Source organism: Caretta caretta, chromosome 1 (assembly GCF_965140235.1).
Source record: "Caretta caretta isolate rCarCar2 chromosome 1, rCarCar1.hap1, whole genome shotgun sequence".
In the NCBI taxonomy this organism is placed as follows: Eukaryota; Metazoa; Chordata; order Testudines; family Cheloniidae; genus Caretta; species Caretta caretta.
In genome coordinates, this window is record NC_134206.1 from 108,072,090 (window position 1) to 108,094,181 (window position 22,092).

Sequence of the window (22,092 nt, forward strand, 5' to 3'; positions counted from 1 at the left end):
AGTTACATATTTCCTTGTTGATGTTGGGTTTTTTCTTGTTGTTTTTAATTGGGATAGCGGTAGGGTGAGGAATGGGGAAGCTAGGAAGACTAAAGTAATGAGAAAGGAAGGGAAAGAGGGATCCTCATAGCTCTATACCTCTCTAATATACCCTTTATTTGATTTATTTTTATTTTTTCTCTTGGATTGATCATAAACAGATCACTCTGAGGATCTGATAGTCAGTATTTAAAATATTTAAAATTGGAACTGTTAGCTACATGCAATAAATCACATAAATCCCAGGGTATTGTGGTGTTCCCTGACCTCCAGTGTTTCTCTTTTAATCTGTAGAAGGTCTTGAAGAAACCAATAGAGAGAGGTAACAGATTATTGTGATTTGGGAATTTTAGACAGTGTTATGCTTTTTTTTTCCTTTTTGGGTCATGCACAGTTATCAAGGCATCATTCCCAGAAAAAATGAGGCCATTGTAGCCTAATAGCAGAATTGAATTGAATTTTCTCTTGTCACATTTACACAACATATTTGCATATTCCTAATTTTAAAGGATGTGGGCTGTCTTGTTTAATAGCCTCTATGGAAGGGCAATGGTGATGGGTGTAGGAAGAACTTTCCTTACCTGCTGTGTCAAGCAGTGTCTATCACAGATAAAATATTTCACTTCTGAGATTACTGAAAGGTTAGTGTGAACATTCTTGTTAGTAATGCTCAATAGATGCAATAGTCAAAGAAAACAAACTCCTAAAGGGTGTGTGTAAATGCTCCCAAAGCAAATTGATTTTGAAATTTGAGTGAATGCTCTGAGTATTTTTGCAGAATTTCTCAGCTCCGTATTAAAATACCTGTACATTTGTATGGTATTCCACATTCAAATTTACCTAATTCCAGTCACATACTTAGGTCAACATTTTTAAAAGTGATTTTGATTATGAGTGCATCAATTTTTGGTTGCCCAACTAGAGGAACCTTTAAATGCCCTGATTTCTAGAGGGTGGGTACTCAGACCTTGGTCCGCTCCTGAAGTCTTCACCCCCTCCTCCAGTTTGTCACTAGATGTCAGGGGAGAGCTCATTTAGACCCGCTTATATCATTAAACTTGCATGCCTAGGATTAAACATATGCATAAGTCATTGCAGGATTGGGGCTTTAGAGATTTTCTATAATTATTGTCTCAAGACGAAGAAGTTAAGGGGGGAGGGCTGCACAATCTTTTCTAATCACTTTTTAAATTGTCCATTCCAAGTTAGTTTCATTCAGTTCCTCATGTTTCATATAACACTTAACCTTTCTTAAGTTTCTCTCTGTTTTGAATTATGTTGTCTCCCTTAACTCCCACATCCATTCTACGGCAGGAGCACAATAACTAAGCTGTAGCTCCGCACCACGGTGTATCGCAAACCGATAAACTGTAATAACATTCAACATGTAACACTGAATTCAGGTGGCAATCTACAAGCCTGTTATTTTCATAGGAAAGTGAAACTAACAGCCTGGAGTACTGTTCCATCCCTATTGCTGGATTCTGGAAATCACCTTGTAACTGAGAAGCATGAGATTGGAATCTTTAAAATGTAAACAACATATTTTCAGATAATCAATAATGTAAATGGCATATGGAGGTAGACTTGAATTCAAGATGCAGATCCAGTGAATGCATTGTTCAGGAGTCATACACTTGTTGATCGTAGCAGAGGTGCATTGATGTCACCTGCCCAGCAACATGGGGGAGGAGAGAACAAGTAAAGAAAAATGAACTGAAACAAGCTGTCATTTGTGGCAGCAACATCAGAAAGTCCTAACATATAAAATGCATATATTTAGTAATAAAAATGGCATGACTTAATTGCTAAGGGATTAAAGTTATTGTAGCGCCATTATTAGCTTGATCAGGACACGAAGGAGAATGAAACAGTGAAACAGATTTAAAGTGGCAGGCCACAACTTTATTAACTTTTAAGTTTCTTTTTGCAGGAGGGCATGCTAGGTATTTACTTGAGCCTACAATGGTGTTAAGTGGTCTTGTGCCATATAATTAGTCCTGGGCAGAGAATGATCATTCTGTTTTGTGGAGAATTTTGAGATTTCAAAATTTGTTTTAATTTTGATTTGAAATTAAATCTCTACATTTTGAGATTCTCCATAAAACAAAAATTATGAGGGGAGGGGAATTTGTTTCTGAGTCATTGAAATGTTTTGGTTAGAAATGTTTATGAAACATTTCTATCAGAAATATTGAACAAAGTGTTTTAACCCTTTTTGACCCAGAACAGGAAGTCCACTAGTAGGCATTTTCTACACAAGTTTCAATAAAAAAGAATAGGAGTACTTGTGGCACCTTAGAGATTAACAAATTTATTAGAGCATAAGCTTTCGTGGGCTACAGCCCACTTCATCGGATGCATAGAATGGAACATATTGTAAGAAGATATAGATAGATAGATAGATAGATAGATAGATAGATAGATAGATAGATATACTGTGATACAGGATGGCCAGAGGGCAGCAGGAGAGTGTTAGAAGGGAGCCTTATTCCTTGTAGAGGGAAGAAAGTTTGCTATAGATTAATTAAAGCACCTGAAGTCAATTAGAGCACCTGAAGCCAGTCACTGCTAGTTCAAGCGGTTTACCTCTATCCTTAGGGCCCCTGGGCTGGAATCCGGAGTAGAGGGCAGGCCCGGGTCCCTCCCTCTCCACTCCCCTCCACTAGGAGGCTAGTGGGGCAGTTAATACCCCAGTTCAGGGGCAAGAAATGGTGCCCTGAACCCTCCCCAAGAAGAGAAAGCGTGAGACCTGTCCAAGTAGTGCCGGCAATTTGCCACAATACATTCAGAGAAGGTGGAAGTTGCCATACAAACTGTAAGAGGCTAATTAATTAAGATGAGCTATTATCAGCAGGAAAAAAAAAAACTTTTGTAGTGATAATCAAAATGACCATTTAGACAGTTGACAAGAAGGTGTGAGGATACTTAACATGGGGAAATAGATTCAATATGTATAATGACCCAGCCACTCCCAGTCTCTATTCAAACCCGAGTTAATAGTATCTAGTTTGCATATTAATTAAAGCTCAGCAGTTTCTTGATGGAGTCTGTTTTTGAAGCTTTTCTGTTGCAAAAAACTCTCCCCTCCCCTCCCTCCCCTCCGCCGCCCCATAACACTTCACTGTAGTCTGAGTGATGTTGCTGTACTTAGCTGATGAAATCATGGAAAGCATTGATGGTGTTGTCCTCTACTCTATAGTAGACCCCGGTGCCTGCTTGCTTTTCTCCTGAGATAACCTCTTGCAGCATGTTTGCTCTGTGATGTGTCGATGTGAGTGACTCAGCATTTCTGATGTCCCCAGCATTTTCAGGTCATGGCTCTAACTGTCCCTACATCCGAAGAGTTGCCAGATGGCACTGGTACTGTCTGCAACATCAACTTTGAAATGTTGCCAAACTCGGGAGGATGTATATTTAATGTGTTTTCCAGGAGGGGTTGGAAGATTGTATTTGCATGGGCTGGAGGACAGTTCCTTCTGAGAGAAATGCAGTACACCAAAACCATATCCAGCAGAGATGGGAGAATGTGACCATCCCCCCTATCTAGGAGCTATGATTAACAAACTCCATCCTTTCCAGAACTGAAGTAGTAGTGGGGAAAACTTTTTTAGAAGGAGCTGATGGAGTCCAGGCAGTAGCTTGCTGAGGGATCAGTCTCTGGATCAGAATTTGGAGTAACTGGTGCTGTGCTAATCACAGCTTCCTCCTCCTTACTATTATCATTGTCTCCTGCCCCCTGACTGATCGATTGTGCACCAAGGAAATATTGCTCTCTCGAGGGGCGGCCAAAGTGGTGCCTGCTGATTATGATTCATTATGGCCTAGTTCCCCTTCCTTCACTTCCTGGTGTTCATGCTACTAAGCTTCTGCAGCTGCTTCTCCAATGAGCAAGCCAGACGTGGTCTTTCTTTTGCTCACCCTAAACTGCTCCATGGAAGAACGCTGTTTCTTCACTACCTCACTCTGCAGTCTGGTAGTTTCACTGACAGAGCTATGAAATGGGGACTCTGGGAGGGATGGTGCAGGCTCATTGCTGCTTGTCCTAGGAGTAGCAATGGGATTTTCTCCCCTCAGATAATTGCTTTAAAGTCCCTCCTTACAACTTGCAGAATAGGCAGTAGGGGGGCAGTCAGGCTTCATGAGGTGAAATAAATCAATTAATCATTAATCAGCAGTGGCAGCTGCGAGGTTGAAGCAGACAGTACCTGCTGATATGCTGGGGAAATCCTGTCCTGACAGTCCTCAGTCTGCTACGTTTCTTTCAGAGAGAATAAGATGTATCAGTCTGCCTGCAGCTTCAAACAGACAAAGATATAAGCATGAGACTAAGTCTTCCTCTAAATCCACTTCAAAGAAGTTGGATTCAGTTGTGAGCAAGCCCATCAACTCAGTTCATGAGGACTTAGTATGTCCTAAATCCCAGAGGCATGACAAGAAAGACCATAAGCATTGGGCTCCATCAGTACCAGACCGTGTTCCATTGGTGCTGTCATCTCCGGCTCCTCTAAAACCCAGGGATCCATCAGCATTGATGAAGTTCGATCCCATCAACTTGGAGTAGCTCCCTCCTCACTGGATCCCGTGGCTCAAACAAGCAGAACCCCTCCCACACCAGGGAGATTTGAATCCATTGCTATCTCACAGGACATTTGCAGTCTTCTGGATCTGGACCCCTCCTCCATTGGGTCTCTCTATTTCCAGGGAACTAACATCACTTCTGAGGGAGTTGACCACTGGAAGGAATTTATCACCTACCCCATACACAGAATATACTTTCCTTCCAATGGCACTGACAGTACTTCCCCTACCACCACCCAAAAGACCTGCACTGGTTTGAGAGCAAATTCTGCATCATCTGTCTTGAAGTTGCTGGTACCCCATGCCATGGGGGCACCCCATGACCATCTGTTGACTCCTCGCACTGGACCTATTATTAACTCCTCCTACTGGCCCTATTATATTGGGGAACTGGGGACTAGTACCCCCCTGCAGAGTCAATCCGATCTATCAGGGAGTCACCCCTTGCCTCCTCTTTAAGGGGATGCTCAGATCTGCCCCTGGATCCAGCAGAAGAGGAGGAGGAACATTACGCTCCTGATCCAGTGGTTCTGCTGGAACCAGAAAGGCTGCCATCATCCCCAGACAAAGCAGTGACTTCTACGTACCCCCCCCCCCATCCTTGATGACTTCAGGCAGTTTCAGGACTTGCTCCACAGAATTGCTGGAGAACTTCAGATTCCTCTCAAGAAGATCCAGGACTCCCAGCACAATTTTTTAGAATCATCCCAACACCTGGACACAACAGAATAGCTCTCCCCATTAATGAAGCCATACTGGAGCCAGCTAGGACAGTTTGGCACACCCTTGTCACCCATGCTCCCACCCCGAAAAGGGTGGAGAAATGCTATTACATGCCAGCCAAAGGAGTGGGATTTTCTCACCCAACTCCCAACTCACTGGCGGTCTATGCAGCTTCTGAATGTGCTTGACCACAAGATTCCTGGTCTACTCCTATCAATAAAGAGGGCAAATGCCTGGATATGGTGGGGAGAAAGGTCTTCTCATCACCTAGCCTCCAGTTCAGGATAGCCAATTAACACACGCTAATGGCTAAATATGATTTCCTGAGCTATGTCTATTTTGCAGAGTTTACTGACAGCCTTCCGCAGCAGAACAGAGCTCATTTTCAAGCTCTGATAGATAAAGGCAAACTGATAGCCAGGACTGCTCTACAGTCTGCAGGTAATGCTGCTGATACTTCCTCTAGAGCTATGGCTACCGCCATCGTCCTGCACAGGGAATCATGGCTCCATTCGTCAGGGTCCCTAGGGAGATCCAGAATAACATTGAGGACCAACCCTTTGATGAATCACACCTCTTGAACCAGAAGACAGATGAGTCCATCCATGCCCTTAAGGACTCCAGGGCTATCCTCCACTCGCTGGGGATATATATGCCTGTCGCTAAGAGTAAATTCCACTGCCCATCAGTCAGCTCTAGACATATGGCTCAGCAGTTTTTTACATCAGAGGCCCTATGAACCACCACAGAAGAGACAGAGATTCAAAAGTCCTGCTTCCCTATACTTTCTGCAAAAGGCTCTGCATCCCAACCTCAGTCCCTGGCTTGACATTATTCAGGATTTGCATCAGGTGTATTTCGGTCTGAGAAGCCTTAAAGATCTTCGCTATTTCATACAGGCTAATATGTTCACTTCTGGCAGTTGGCCCCACTGAGCCTCTCATTGCACTGGACACCAGCCACAAGTTGCAGTGAAATTACGTTTATAAATTTACAACTTTAACATTTCTGTCATTACACCTTCCTAGCCCGAAAATGGGCCTCCAGAAAGCTAAGGCAAACAAAAACAAACCACTACTTGACACCTTGTCAATCTTGCCCTGAGGGGGAACAGTTTCCCAAACTGGAAACACAGTTCAAAGTACAACTCCAATCTAGGGCAGGGCAGCAACAGCAGCAGGATGGCTGCTGCATTCCTGTGAGAGATTTATATTCAGCAAAGGGCTGGAACCATTTGAATTAATCTTCTTTCCCCCTGGAGCATGGCCAATGCATAATTTCCATGTACATTCTGGGAGGAGGAAGGCTGTGAAAGAGACAAGCTTGACCCTTCCTTTCCCCCTCCTCCTCCCAGGAATCAGGTTGCTTTTCCCTTAGCTGGTCTCATCAAATATCCTTCCCACTGAAACATGGGACAGAGTAGGGCCTTTTAATATCAGCATTAAATGATATTTTTGTTAGAGAGCGAACTTCTGCCTCCAGTGTCAAGCATTTCACCATTATATGTTCAATATTCTCCATGTCTTTACTTAGCTCAACCACAGCCATACTTATTCTTTAGCAGTTTTCTTCTTGGGTTACATTATTTTGTTAATATTTTCAAGGTCAGATAAAAATGGCAGTAAGATGGCTCCTTACTCTACAGCTTACTGTACTGTGTTTCAGTAGGCCATGATGATCTTGGCACATAAGGAAACAATGCTCTTCAAGTATCAAATTGCTATATATACTCCAATATATGTCGAGAGAGAGAGAGAGAGAGAGAGAAGGTTTTAGTGGGTAGCCATTACTCCACAGGGTTGAAAGATGAAATGACTTTTGGCTGTTATGGCTGACAGGGCCACGCAGGTGCTTGGGGCGGCATTCAGAATGGGGCAGCAGTCCGTGTCCCGCGGCAGCACTTCGGCGACAGCTCCACTGCTCTTCCCGCCACGGCGGCTTTTGGGCAGCAGCTCCACCACTGTTGCGGCAGCGGCAATTCGGCGGCGACTGCTTGGGGCGGCAAAATTGGTAGAGCCGCCCCTGGTGGCCGAATCTGCAGCCTGAAAGCATTACTGGACTTTGGTCATTTTCTATGAAAAGGGAAACAGTTTTCAGTATAAACTACTAATCACATTTATTTGAATTGTTCTTTTCTTTTTTTTTAAATGATGTTAGTCTTTCTTGACCTTCTCCACCTGAGGGCAGGTCTACATTAGAAGTGCTACATTGGCGCAGCTGCATCGGTGCAGCTACACTGCTGTAGCGCATCTGGTGAAGGTGCTCTGTGCCAACGGCAGAGTCCTCTCCCATCAGCACAATTACTCCGCCTCCGTGGGAGATGGTAGCTATGTCAGCAGGAGCGCATCTCCCGCCGACATGGAGCCAGTTTGGACTTAAGTGGTAGTATAGACCTGCCCTCAGAGGCAGATTTTTCTTTTTTTTCTGAGCTGTGGCAGTGGGTACTGAAAGGTTCTGCCTAATGACCCATATTACAGCTCTCATAGCACTTTGGCGACACTGCACCAATCATGCAGAGGAAGTATGAACCTGACCCAAAAACCATTGAAGTCAATGGGAGCCTTCGATTGTTTTCACTGGGCTTTTGATCAGTCTGTAAAAGAGCTCTGAACTCAAGAACCACTTCCATGGAAAGATAAACAATTGGAAAGGGCAGGTGAGTTATGGGAAGGAAGGCAGCAGTATGTTTTTAAAGAGAGCGCTAGAGGGAGGAGTGGGCAGTCAGTCCACGAGAGAGTAGTTCTGCAGGAAAGATATGTATTCAGAAATAGAAAAACACAGTCAATTAGCTAAGACATGAGCATGTGAATCTTGCTAGCATAATGATATTCTGTGGAAATCCCCATACATGTTGACACTTACAGTTGAGCTAAATTCTGGTTTTGAGTTTATTTAAGTAAGAGAGCAGACTTAATTTGTTTTCCCACTTAATTACCATATAATCTTTCAATATGTGTCAATATACATCTTGTGTCTGCAGGCCAAGTGGGCCCGTGGGTTCTGTTCATCCATTTTTCGTGAAGGATGTGTGATTAGCTATGTAAGCTGATGGTAACAATATTAATTTAAGTATGTGTCTACTCATAAAACAAATATAGTGTTTGGAAATTTACATTTGTGCTCATGCAAAGAGAGTAAATGTTTTATAACAGAATATTTTGAATATTTACAGCTCAACTAAAATAGGGAAATTTTTTCTTTGTCAAAGAGAGAAGGATCATTTAGCCCCCTGGTGTTTTGACTCATAGGAATTCACATTAAAAAGGAAAGAAAAGAAGCAGTAGTAGTTAATCATTTCCATGATTGGCATATACAAACTTTTTTTCCCCAATATGAGAGCGAGTGACTTTATTACACTCTTTGTCTCATGATTATGTCATGAGCTCCAAATGTCATCTCTTCTAGGAACTCTGAATATAACGGGTGAAGGGGGAATTCATGAGTTGACTCTACTGTGTATCGTATTTGTTACATTTGAAAAAATACTCCAGTGGTTTACAAACATACAGAGTGTGATAATGTTTCTGACTCTCCACCATGCCACAAGTAAGGGCCAAATTGTGCCCCAATTTACAACCCATTCAATCTCTTTGACTTTAGTGAGATTTTGCCAGGTGTAAGTCAGGGCAGAATTTGACCATGAGAGTTGAACACTCAGTCATATTCCTGGCAAAGTCTAATAATGTTCAAAATATTCTTATTCAGCATAGAACCTGGGAAGTTTTTCTTTTAAAATCTTCTACTCTTGAAGCCTCTGATCCTGCCTGCCTGCCATAAATTGCCTATTGGCATGCTTTCACCCCACACTTCTTCCTAACTGGCTTCTCCCAATATCAGTGTCAATATCACTCTTCATTAAGCTTTTGTTTATTAGTTATCAAGTTAAGATGTTGCCAGTCTCTGTTTCAGTGTACTTATGGTGAGAGCAACAGAGTGAGTTTGAACAAACAGCCAACACTCAATAGTGCTGACTAGCATAGTGACAGCTGTAGAAGCCATATATATTTTTTATTCTTTTCTCTTAAAAAAGAAAAAAATGTTGACGTTTTTAGATAGTTGACAGGGGTGGAGGAATGGTGCACAAGTATGGTTGTGTCAGGGATACCTGACAGAGGAAAGTTGATAGTAATATATATAGAAAGTAGTTTCCAAATTACTGTAGGAATGTATCAAGATGTTGTGAAGTTAAAGTGAGTTTCAACCTAATATTTAATTGTGCATGATGTGCAGTATACCCATCTCAAGATGCCACTACACAGTGCAACCGCTTATGTAATAGATGTATTTTGAAAAAAAAAAGACACCTATTTGTTATGCTATCCATAGAATGACCTTATTGAGAAAACTCACCTTATTCCACAGAGCAGGAAATAAGTCAACAATATATGTCCAATATTTATGCACTATAGCTATTCACTGTAGGGTTTTATTTCCATTACTAGCAATCAGCCAATATACTTGGTGGTGTTTTTTCTATTGGATCACTGGACCCTACTACTGAGAACTAATATGAACTTGAGAAGCAGGGAAGATGTATACATGTATAAAATAAACAGAAGTTAATTTATATAACCCAGACTTCTGTGAGGTAAAATCTAGGTTTGCTTCCCCTCACCTAGGCTTGCAGTAGAGAAGACAGAACTACTTCAGATACCAATGTGGTTCTCACTAGCTATGTCTACACTTACAGCAGCGTGTAGAATACAGACACCTAGCATGGGTATAAATAACAGGGTAGACGGTGAGGCATTGCTTAGTGAGCAGAGTAAAGACATGTTAGAATCTTAGGGTATAAACCCTACGTGGCTCTCTACATGCCCAAGCAGTGCCTCCCATGTCTACACTGCTATTTTTATCAATGTAGTATCCCGCTGCTTTCCCGCTCACAGAGAAAGGCTCCAGCAGTGGGGAAAGGCTCTGACTGTGGGTAGGCAGTGCCTTTCACTGCCACGTATAGCTGCACATCACAGTATGGACACAGCCTGCTTTTCACTATAGTGTGTTTCTACACATACCATCCACACCACTGCCAGTGTATACAAGGCCTAAGAATTGTATCTCTGTAATTTCTTTTTAATATTTGCCCTAAAAACAAAAGGAGGACTTGTGGCACCTTAGAGTCTAACAAATTTATTTGAGCATAAGCTTTCGTGAGCTACAGCCCACTTCATCGGATGCATCCTTTTCTTTTTGCGGATACAGACTAACACGGCTGCTGCTCTGAAACCTGTCAATATTTGCCCTGTGAGCAGTTAAAGGCATACATTTACTACCTTGAATGGAGGACATGGGACAGTTAATTTGTGTCTAAAGAGGTCTGTCCCAGATATACTTCATATCTGTCCACCGTTTGCTTCTAGTTAAAGGTGGTAATAGAATATCCATTTAGCTGGATAGGACTTGTCAATAATGCTTTTCAGCATTTCAACGTTAAAATATAAAACAAAAAAAAATTCCTCTTTTTCAAGGGCATTTCATTAGTCAAAGGAGACATTTGTGCCTCTGGAAAAAAAAATTGCAAAATAGATATACAAAAATCCATTGTCAACTTGAATTTCTCATATGAATTGCAGCTGTTGGGGCACTCATTAAATCTTCTGGGTATCAAGAAAAATAAGGACCCCATTCAACCTCTTTCTACTTTCTATGTAATAGGAGGCATAGTAATTATGTAGGTGGTTTATGGTGATCTATAGCAGAATCGGCAACCTTTGGCACGCAGGCCATCAGGGTAAGCCCCGTGGCGGGCTGGACTTGTTTGTTTACTTACTGTGTCCACGGGTTCGGCCTATCGCAGCTCCCACTGGCCACTCCAGGCCAATGGGGGCTGCAGGAAGTGGTACAGGCCGAGGGATCTGCTAGCCACTGCTTCACGCAGCCCCCATTGGCCTGGAGCAGCGAACCACAGCCAGTGGGAGCTGCGAGTAGCTGAACCTGTGGACGCAGCAGGTAAACAAACCAGCCCGGCCCACCATAGGGCTTACCCTGGCGAGCCAGGTGCCAAAGGTGGCCAATTCCTGATCTATAGGCAACTGTATTGACTATTGACAGCTAAAGATTTGTGGAGTTTCTTTTTCAGACAAATTTTATATAAGCTATAATATGTAGCTGTACTTTACAGCCAACCTGCTACTACCAAGGCTAAGTCAAGTATTTACTTCACATTCTTTAATGTTCTACTGTATGCAAGTCAGAATCTGCTGAGGCTCTAGCTCTTTTTCCTAAATCATCTAATATGGGAGAGTGCCGGAGACATATCTGATGAACAGAGAGTTACCTTAATTTCAGTTTTACTTACATTTGCATAGGGGTTCAATGTGCACATGTGTTATAGACATAATTTGTCTTTTGGGGAGAAATGAAAGTATCTGTGGGAAGGCATGGATCCATACCCCAGGGCTTTAGAATTATGTTTATCTGTCAGAGCCAGGCTGTCTTATGGACCTAGCTGGAGATCAGTCCGGGTGGGGCTCAAGCTGTAAAGAGGCTGTGTCGCTTTGGGATTTGACTTGATGAGGAGGAGGACAAGGAGGCTTATGAGGTTACACTTTAACTATGTACACTTATTTTGCTCCCTGGTGATGGTGGTTGTTATTATAGTAGCATCTAAAGGACCAAATCCAAGATCAGTACAATGCCACTGCACAAGCCCATAGTAGGACGTAGTCCCTGCCCTGAGGAGCTTACAGTCTAAATATACAAGACAGTGAGACAAGGAAATGTAACTATTCTTATCCTCACTTTACAGAGGGAACTGAAGCACAGATGGATTAAATGACTTGCTTATAAGCACGTAAAATGTTTGTGGCAGCAGTTGAACCCAATTATCTTAAGTTCCCGTCCAGTGCATTGACATTATTTCAAGGCAGTACCTATGTTTGTTTCTGCAGACCGTAGTGGAAAAAGCAGAATGATAAAGATGAGACACCTGATTCTCCACTGCCTTGCACCAGCTACCATCATCCACATTAGGACAGCAAGGCTACCGTTCTGATCTGGTAGTACTTGTACCTCCTTTGCACAGTTGTCAATGGCTACAAAAGGTGCTAGGCAGTGGAGCCTTATATCCAGGATGTGAGACATTAGAATGATATTAGAGGGACAGATTCAGAACTATGTCTGTGACAGTTTTGTGTCTACTTTTTTAAGATGCTGGACTTTTGTGCATTTTTCTTGGCTATCTTAGGAGGAAGAATTCTTAAAGAACTGTCATGGCAGAAAACGGGTATTTGCCATTTGTTTGGCTTTGTGTAAAAGGTCACTGAAATTCTCCCCCTGGGAGAAGGTGAGAGAAAGACGAAACCACATGTGATAGTTGTTAGTCACCTCACTTAATGCACTAGTGTAATATACTGAGATAGTGCAGTAGTAAGGACAGTATAAGAACCTATGTAGAATAGAGTTGAATCTAAAATATAGGCAGTATGTTTGCCACGAACTTTCAGAGCAAGAGATTATCATGCATTGTAGAAGGAGGAAAGCTTGTGTTTGATTTTGTAAACTGATATTTTCATGAAAAGAAACAGCACAAATGAAACCCAGTTAATTCTTCGCTATTATAAACTTTAGATTGTATTTGATTATTGTCTTTGCCTGAAAAATCACTAATAGAAACCCCTTTCTATTATTTCATCAGTTTTCTAGTGGGTTTAGGGTTTACTTAACATTCATGTTAAAATGCAATTTGATTAGTTGATACCAGGTTAGTGTGTGTGTGTGTGTTTGTGTGTGTGTGTGTGTAAGAGAGAGAAATACACTATTCAGTGAAAAGCTGACTGGCTGTTTATTTATATCAGGTGTTGAAACTAATATGAACTTGACAAGCAGAGAAGATCCCAACACATCAGAAATTGGATCAGAAACCCAAGATAAAAATGCAAACAACCATGGAACTGAATCGTCTAATCCACTGTCCACTTCCGTAACTGCTGAAAATGGAAATTCAGTCTCAAATGGTAAGCAGTTTTTAATATGAAAAACATTCTAACATAAAATTGCTGAAGTGGTTTTCTGAATGAGCTTTTTAAGATATTGTCAAACTCTAGAACGTTTTGAGTTGCAAAATATCAATCAAAAACTGGCTTAACTTGGTATTTCTGACTTGGTAAGCCTGTCTTCAATAATAACTGCGTGTGAATGACACAGAATTGCCTTTGTTGAGGAATTTGTAGTGAGCTCACTAGCTCATATGAGTGGCGTGGGCAACTGAGAATTGAGATTTCTGCTCTTCTAATCAATGTCAAGTGGTTTGAAAATGGAAAACATACTCTTCTCTTGGTACAGGTTTTCCTGCTAATTAAAGCTGAGTAACGTGTGGTTGTAAGTGGCACTGAAGAAACAATACAAATTTACAAGCACCTAGGCAGTGACAGCCAGGTCCTGCAAGGCACTAATTGCCCAAAACCCATTCATTTTAATCTATTTAGGACTTGTCTACACACAAAAGTTGTACCTGTTACTTAAATCAGTACAACCCCCTTAGTGTAGACACAGTTATATCATGATAAAGGTGCTCATACCAGTATAGCCCATTCCCGTATGGAAAGGAGAACATACTATACCACTGTAGGGCACATCTATGCCAGTATAACTATCCACACTGGAAGTTGTATCAGTATAAATATTTCAGGGGAAAAATCACACCCTGAGCCAAAATAGTTATACTGGTACAAAATCTATGTGTGGACTGGGCTTTAGATTCTTATCCATCTAGGGTTTTAGTAGTATTTTCTAATGGCCTGAAGGGATTGTAGAGGTCAGCACTTTACAGGATTGAGCCCTAAATCCCCAGATCTTTTAAATGGGCTTTTAATTTTGCTTACTATTGACAGTTAAGAAATGAAGTCACATCTTATATATTAAATGTACATGTCTGAATAGTTTATAAAGGGTTAATAAATTATTAAGAATTTCTCTAGTAAATGATTAATCAGTTGTTATAGTTTGCCTGTAACCATTTATAATGTCTATTGATGGGCTATAACCATCAATAACCCATACACTACTCACATTGATAACATGCTTATAACGTCTATTAATAATTTATCAACCCTTTTAAAATTATTAATAAATAGAACCTTAATATATAGTGTGACCAGAAAAGTGTAATGATTAGGGCGGATTGGGAATTTTCCAACCGTTTTGTTCATTAAAAAATGCTGATTTGCTGAAACTGAAATTTTTTGCAGAAACAGATCAATTTTGACAGAATGTTAATCAGGAGAGATGTGGAAGCTCCAAGCTCTAGAGCAGGAACAAGAGCATGGGTCTCCCACATCCTATGTGAGTACCCTAACCCCTAATTCACAGAGTCAATCTCTAGCATTCTGGTCCAACTAATATTTGATTATATATACAAGGTGGAACAGCTCCAGCAGAAGAGAATGAGAGAGAGACCCATCCCACTAGAGAATAGCCTGTTGCTTATGAAACTTACCTGGGAGGTGGGAGACGCATATTTAAATCTCTGCTCTGAATCAGTGATGAGTGCCCAAGTTATTGGCTATTACAGGGTGGGATGGGTGGGTCTCTCTATCTGATTTTTTTATGAAAAAAATGGAAAGGTTTCAGTTTCTTTCCATAAACTGGAATGAAAACAAATTCCAAAACCTTATTTTATTTTTTTTACAAAACAGAATTCTTGTTTTCCAGCCATAATGATGGTTACATCAGTTAACAAATTGAAAAACCTCTGGAACACTTTGGAAGAAGGATTAAAGGAATCCATGATTCCAAAGATGATCTATTTAAAAAAAATGTAGAAAAGTCCTTCAGTTATGACAGCTTAGCTTCTTCAGTGTTTTAAAGTCTGTCTTTTCTTGGGTATCTTTGGAGAATGATGACATTTGAGAATATGCCCATAAGAATTATCCCATTTTAAAATATGGACTTACTTTATTCTTTTACTGCTCACCAAACTCTGCTACCTTTGTGGTATATAAGGCGTAAAATGCACTATTAAATATATGATATTTAGACTATAAATAAAAACTACCAAGTACTGAGATGTACCAGCACTCTGATTTAAATAGTTAGAAGTAGAAATCCAGGTGAATACATTACTCATTTAATCAAATACTGAAGCAATTTCTTAAATAAAATCTTGTCCTTTGCTGTCATGAAGAGTGAAGTGACCGTACCACTCCTCTGACGCATGTAGTGTAATAAAAGAAATTTAAAGTTATTATACTCAAAAGACTAATCGTTTTGCAAGACTTTAATCTTACTTATGAAGGAATCCTATGAATTCCTTAGAAAACCATTACTAAGCAGCTAAAAAGTTGACTGGCACAACCTCCTAACAGACGACTGCTGTATCACATTCAGAAGCTAAGTTGAATTAGTATGGAATTTTAATGGAAGTTTTTCATTTTTATATATTGTAATCCTCTTCCTTCTTAGTTTGTCTTCCTTCAGTGTTTGCAGTAACAGCATGGAACAGCAGAGTACCACAACAGAACTGTGACATTTCCTAAAGCAGTAACCCTCCAGACCTACGTTCTTAGTTTAACAGGAAGAATCACATAAATGTTTCTCAACACAGACAATAAGCAGAAATTCCATCTTGCACTTCATGGCCTACAGCTGAAAGGTGCCAGGTCCTAATAATAAAAAAACAGAGTTCATGGAAGAAAGTGCTCAAGTACTGAAGAGTGGGCTAATATATCCAGGATCTTGATAGACTTCAGTGTATGGACTTGATAGACTCTCAGTGTATGGAAATTTACTGTTCATCCCTTCCAAATATTAATTAAAATGTGGTAGAAGAGAGCTGGGAATAACAAATTAAGAAAAATGATTAATTATAACCACTATGAAATAAACTGACTATACTGGGTGGGACATTCAGGTCTTTTTGTGAACTCGGGAGACAAATCCCCAAACTATGTTGCAGTCAGCCCCACCCTAGGAAGAGGCCCCTCTGATGGCTTGTCTTCGCTGGAGAGCTAACTCAAGTTATAACACAAGGGTCACCCCTAATTCAAGTCCTAGGCACACATAAAACACATTAACTCGAGTTCCGTGGTGTTGTTAATTCAAGTTGGCTGTCTCATCAGGCAGTGTAGGCTAGCATTCAAATTAGCACAGTTCATAAGCTGTTGACACAACCACTCTGTGCTGCTATCACAGGTTGAAGTGTTATTTTGCAGTGTGGCCACTCTTGAGGTAGGCTAGCTTGAGAGAAATTAACTCAAGTGTAGATAAGTCGAGTTAACTCTGCAGTGAAGACATAACCTAAGCTAAACAAGAGCTAGGCATGTCAAGTATTAATTTCCAACCAGGATTCAGTGGCAGCTCCAGAGGTTGCTTATTTAGGCCTGATCTACACTTAAAGGATTTGCCAACATAGCTGTGAGATTAGGAGTGTGAAAAAAAAACACATTTCTAACCGACATAACTATGCTAGCAAAAGCCCTACTGTAAACTCATTTATATCAGCAAAGATGTCTTTTTGCCAGAATAGTTTATTTTGTTCAGGGAACTGGTAAAAGCTATTTTGCTGCTATAAGCTGCATCTCCGCTAGGAGGGTTTACCAGTACTGCTGTAAGAAAAAACCCTTTCCTGTGGAGACAAGGCCTTAGAATCAATGCCATATGACAGGGGGTCTCTACCTTTTTTTGAGTCACACTCTCTCCTAACCTTTTTTTTTCCTTGAAACGTCCTCCCCAAAATGGGACTTCCTAATGTAATCTAGATGAACAGGGGCCCTTAATATATTCATTCCAATAAAGGGAATTCTACTTTAAATAAATCATACCTTTGATCCTGCTGTCTAACTGTGAACAGGCTTGGAAAAGCACATACTTTTAAAAGCACATACTTTAATATCTATAATGTTTTCGGAGCAGTATTTCTCAATTTCATCATTGAAGAGTGCTAATGAGCGTTGCAACTGTGCATACCAGCTCACAACGCTACTTGCTGGAATTTAGCCCAGGCACCCGTCCAACACAAAAGAGAGGTGACTGAGCCAAATTTGAATCAGTGGCATTGTGACCTTGTGAGTGAGTGAGAAGGCTCGCTGCACTGCCCGAGAAAGTTTGATGTGACCCCCACTTTCTCCCGGTTGAGAAACACTGGCATAGAAGAAAGCTGTGTTGAGAGAGAAAAGAGAGCTGTACTAACCAGAAAACTAGAGCAAGGAAGTCTCAGGAAATATAGGAGCCAACCTGTATGGATAGACTTCTGGGTTTCATATTTTTGAATTTAGTGCCTGTCAAAGTGTTTGGAAGGAGACAAATACGGATGCTTTTGTAAAGCTGGTGTTAATTTGGGTTAACCCAGAAGCTCCTCAATAAAATCCAACCCAGAGACCATGATTTGTGCTCAGACCTGAGCCTCTGGTTTAAGCAACTTTTGTTCTAATGGTTGTGTCCCTGCTAAACTGATGTTTCCAACTTTGTGCTGAATTAAGCAAAGGTCTTATTCAGTGCACAGCTGTGGTGTCCTAATATTTACCCAAGTGTATGTAAAGGAAACCTTTCAGAATGTAATCTACAACTCCATTAATCTTTCCAAACTCCACCAGCTCTCTGCTTTCCATGTCCATGCTGACGTACTTCTTTGAACTTCAGTGTACATGGAAACTGTGCTTATTTGATAAGACATCTTATCTAAGTACCTTACACAGAAATAAACAGATGAATCACTGATGCCTGGGACTTAGATCAAGGCTATCCTTTAACAGTGTCCTAATGTGTAAGATATACTACAATATTCTTTTCAAAAAACCATTAGTGGCTAAGAAAATATTTTTAGTTCATTTTGATGATGTTCTTGAATCACACCAGTATTTTACATTAGCTCTTACAGTGCCCACTCAAAATAGCATTATACATTATTAAAAGAATGTGGATGATTCTTTAATCATATGTGCTGAGATAAATCAGGAATAACTCCCCTTAAATCACTGAAGAGCCATCAGTATAGAACTGGTGTGAGATCAATATAGATTGTAGAATATTAGCTAATTTTTTTATAAAAAATTCTGATAATTTATCAATTACCTCTGTTTCACAAAAATTAATATCCACATACAGAAGAGTTGTTTTTTATCTGTTTAAAAAATCACCTCTGGTGATTGGGCAAGTAGAAGTTTGCAAGACAGAATGGTTCCCGGGCCATTTACACAAGCAAAACACTCAATGTATTACAAGTTCTCATTTTAGTTTATGCTTTATTACATTTTGGACCTCTGATTATTTCTCTAAAGATACCATGCCTTTTATATACAATACACAAAAATTTGCAAAGAGTGCAGTGTACAAACATAATTTAGAGCTTGATTCTGGAGGAAAGGATGTTCTTATGGTGAAGACACTGGACTGGGGCTCAGGAGATCAAGGTGCTAAGCCCAGCTCTTCCACAGACTTCCTACATGATCTTGGAAAATTCATTTAGAGCCAGGTCTTGGCCCTCTGCTCTGTCCCCTTTGCACTGTTCCAGGGGCACAAAGGGGATGGGAAATTGTTCTGAAAGGGAACCAGGGATTCCTCTGACATAGGGAGAATCCCTGGCTGGTGTAAAAGCAGCATAATCTATATTGTAAGCTTTTCCAGCATCATTGTTCTCTCTGTAAAGTAGCACATACACCAACAGTATTGTTTGTAGCTGATAAGTTATAACAACAATTTATCTCTTGGAAAATTTCAGTAAGCCTGGGTATAGTAATATGTCATCATATTTGTGTCTTTTATACTCATTTAGTAAAAAATGTCAAGTGTTTTCAATCTCTGGCTGAAAGTCTGGCACTATATGAATGTCAGGCTATAAGTTAGTATTATTCTGCTTTAGGTTTACTGGAGGAAAATGAATATTCAAGACTGTCAGCCAACACTACAGCAAGCTCATCAAATCAAAGGCACAGGGAGAGCCACACTAGTCAGGTAAATATTTTAAAGATGGTCTAATATACACTGCTGAAATGAATAAGAATGCTCACAGAGACTGCATACTGAAAGCATTCCCTATTCACATGTTTGTGTTGGCTTTGAAAAATACAGGTTTCCCTTAAATTATTCTCTTTATATTAAGCCAAATACAATTATGAGTATACTTTTCAAGTTTTTCCATTGCAGAGATGATCTTCCTGGAGGTTTCTAATGCCACAATTCAAAGTTTATATCACTTTAAATTGCTGGTTTGTGAGGGTATAATTTTCAGGAAGACAATCTGACTCAGCAACCTGGGGGAAAGAGGACACTGATCTCTCCCAAGATACTCACTGTCGCACCAGAAAGACCTGAATAATAATCAGCTTCATAAGACAAAATGAATAATTATATAGTCTCTTCATGCAACGGTATTGAAGTCACTGAAAATATCATTAGGTACAAAAGGAGTATAAATATTGCACCTTAGTTACTTTAATATTTGTGTTTAATTAACAGAATTTAATATAAAGTATTACCAACATAAAATTAACTTTAAAGTACATTAAGTAAAACAAATGTGGGGGAAGAATGGTGAACTTGGAGTAATGTATATTCTTCATTATTTTCTTCAGTATTTTATACAAAACCCGAAACACTTTGCATTCCAGTTATTCAATTCTATTCAGGCATTAGGCCTTCAAGCCATTATTTTTACCTTACTTAACAGATAGAATTAGTATTTCCATTTGTAAGCCTCATATGTTTCATCCTGTCTTTTAAAAAAAAAATAGAATTGTGAGCCATGTTTTATCTGAGACTGTAAAAATCTTGCTGTAACTGCCAAATGAAGTCCAAGGGGAATATATGTTAGAGCAGAGAGGAGTTTCCTCATTAGTAAGATCTGATTAGACGATGCAATTTTCAAAATGTTGTACTAAAAGGTAAGGGATATGCTTTCTCTAAATGTATAAGATTTTTATTGTTAGTTTGTTTTTTATTTTTGGCAATCCAAAACAACTATGTGAAATCCTGGCTCTACAGTCAATGGGAGTTTTGTCCATGAGTTCAATGGGCCCAGCATGGCTGGCAGGTGGAGCCCCCCTAGGAGAGGCTAGCCCCCAGCTCTGCCTCTTCCCCTGCCCACCCCACAATCCAGAGCCCTAAGACCACCTGCCCCTCCCCTGCAGCTAAAGCCACGAATCCCCACTTGCTCGAAGGACCCCCGCGCTGGCCAGAGGCCTGAGTGCCCCCCCGCCCTTGGTCAGAAGAGTTTTGGGCCAGCCGAAGCCCCGAACCTTCTCCCCCCCTGCCACCGACCCAGCCAATGAGCCGCGGCCATTTGGCCCACTGCCGCCAGTGTAAGCCCCCTGGCGGGCCAGGCTGGTTTGTTTTCCTGTTGTATCTGCAGGTTTGGCTGATCACAGCTCCCACTGGATGCAGTTCACCGTTCCAGGCCAATGGGGGCTGCAGGAAGTGGTGCGGGCCGAGGGATGTGCTGGCCACCCTTCCCGCAGCCCTCATTGGCCTGGAACGGTGAACCGCAGCCATTGGGAGCTGTGATCAGCCGAACCTGCGGACACGACAGGTAAACAAACAGGCCCAGCTCACCAGGAGGCTTACCCTGGTGGGCCGCAGGCCAAAGAGTGCCAATCCCTACACTATATGATCACAGCCAGCTGCCGGATAACATAGCAACAGAGTGGGAAATGCTCAGTTCTGTGCTCTCAGGGTAGCCACCAACCTCACCGTCAGCCATTGGTATTTCTCAAGTCTCCCCCTTACTGTCACAGTAAAAATCATAACAAAAGGAAAAAAGACAGGAGGCCAGCCTACTGCCTGTCTGCTTTTCTCTCTTCCTCGCCCCTTGACCAGCTGCCACCCCATTTGGCTGAGCAATTGTCCTCATGCCCTTGGCCAGAGTATTTCCCTTTGTGACGCTGAAACGTGCCCCAACGTGCAGACCTTGAAGCTGGGCCCAGTGGCAGAAGGCGATGTAGAGGCTTTCGCTAGGGCATGCAGGCAGGGGTGGCCTTGCTGGCTATTTGTCGCTTTGGGGGTGAAAATCAGCACTGTGGGGTGTGAACAGAAGTTGCCATAGAAGGAGGAGGTGAGGAATGTGCTGGCCGGGCAAAGCATTTCTTTCTCCCCATTCAGAAGGCATCGCCTTCCCCATTGGGGAATCGAAGTCCTGTCTCCCGCGTGACAGGCGGGGATACTCATCACTATAGTGGCAAGGAATGGGGCGGGGCAGGACAAGGCATGACACTGCTATGTCTGGCTTACACCACACCATGGGCTCCACCGGGCAACAACACCCCTTGCTCTCTTCTCCTTCCTAAAGGCTTTGGCCTGTCCCTCCTCACATGCGGTTGCCCATCTCACTGTGGTCCGAAGAAGTTTTTGATATGCCCTATGCAGGTTCCAGGGCCACTGAGGCAGTGCTACTCAGCTTCCTGGGTCCATCAGTAACCTCCCTGTAGTCTAGAGAGACTACTGATGAACCCAGGAAGTTGAATAGCACATACTGCCTCCTCAGCCACCCTGGAACCTGCATGGGGCATAATAAAGCAAAAACTGCCCCCCCCCCCCCAAATCCCGCAACCAGGGGTCCGGTGGCAGCGCCAGGGGAGGGCAAGCCTCTCCTGGCCTAATTTACCCGCTGCCCCTGGGGGCCAGGATTTCACTCTTAGTATCACAGTCAGTCTTGAAAAACAACAGGTTCTGCCAGGCCCTACATAGATATGCAATCTGGGTGGTCTAAAGATCCTCATTCTTTTCTATTCCCCGTGCAAAGGCTCTGGCAATCGCAGTATTTAGTCTCAGAGCGCAAAAACTGTGGCATGCTGGCACTCAAAAACAACATTAGCCTCTCCA

At 41.6% G+C, this 22,092-nt stretch overlaps 1 protein-coding gene across 13 annotated transcripts in view; it reads left to right on the plus strand.

Moving 5' to 3' along the window:
- MYO16 (myosin XVI) overlaps window positions 1-22,092 on the plus strand; it is a 602,174-nt gene that overhangs the window by 555,042 nt on the left and 25,040 nt on the right. For 12 of the 13 annotated variants that reach the window (XM_075129766.1, XM_048854910.2, XM_075129771.1 and 9 more), the window contains 2 exons: window positions 13,140-13,298; window positions 19,139-19,230. In XM_075129766.1, the coding sequence (XP_074985867.1) occupies window positions 13,140-13,298; window positions 19,139-19,230 (251 nt within the window). The remainder of the gene's footprint in view (window positions 1-13,139; window positions 13,299-19,138; window positions 19,231-22,092) is intronic. The other variant, XM_075129773.1, reaches the window with a different exon arrangement.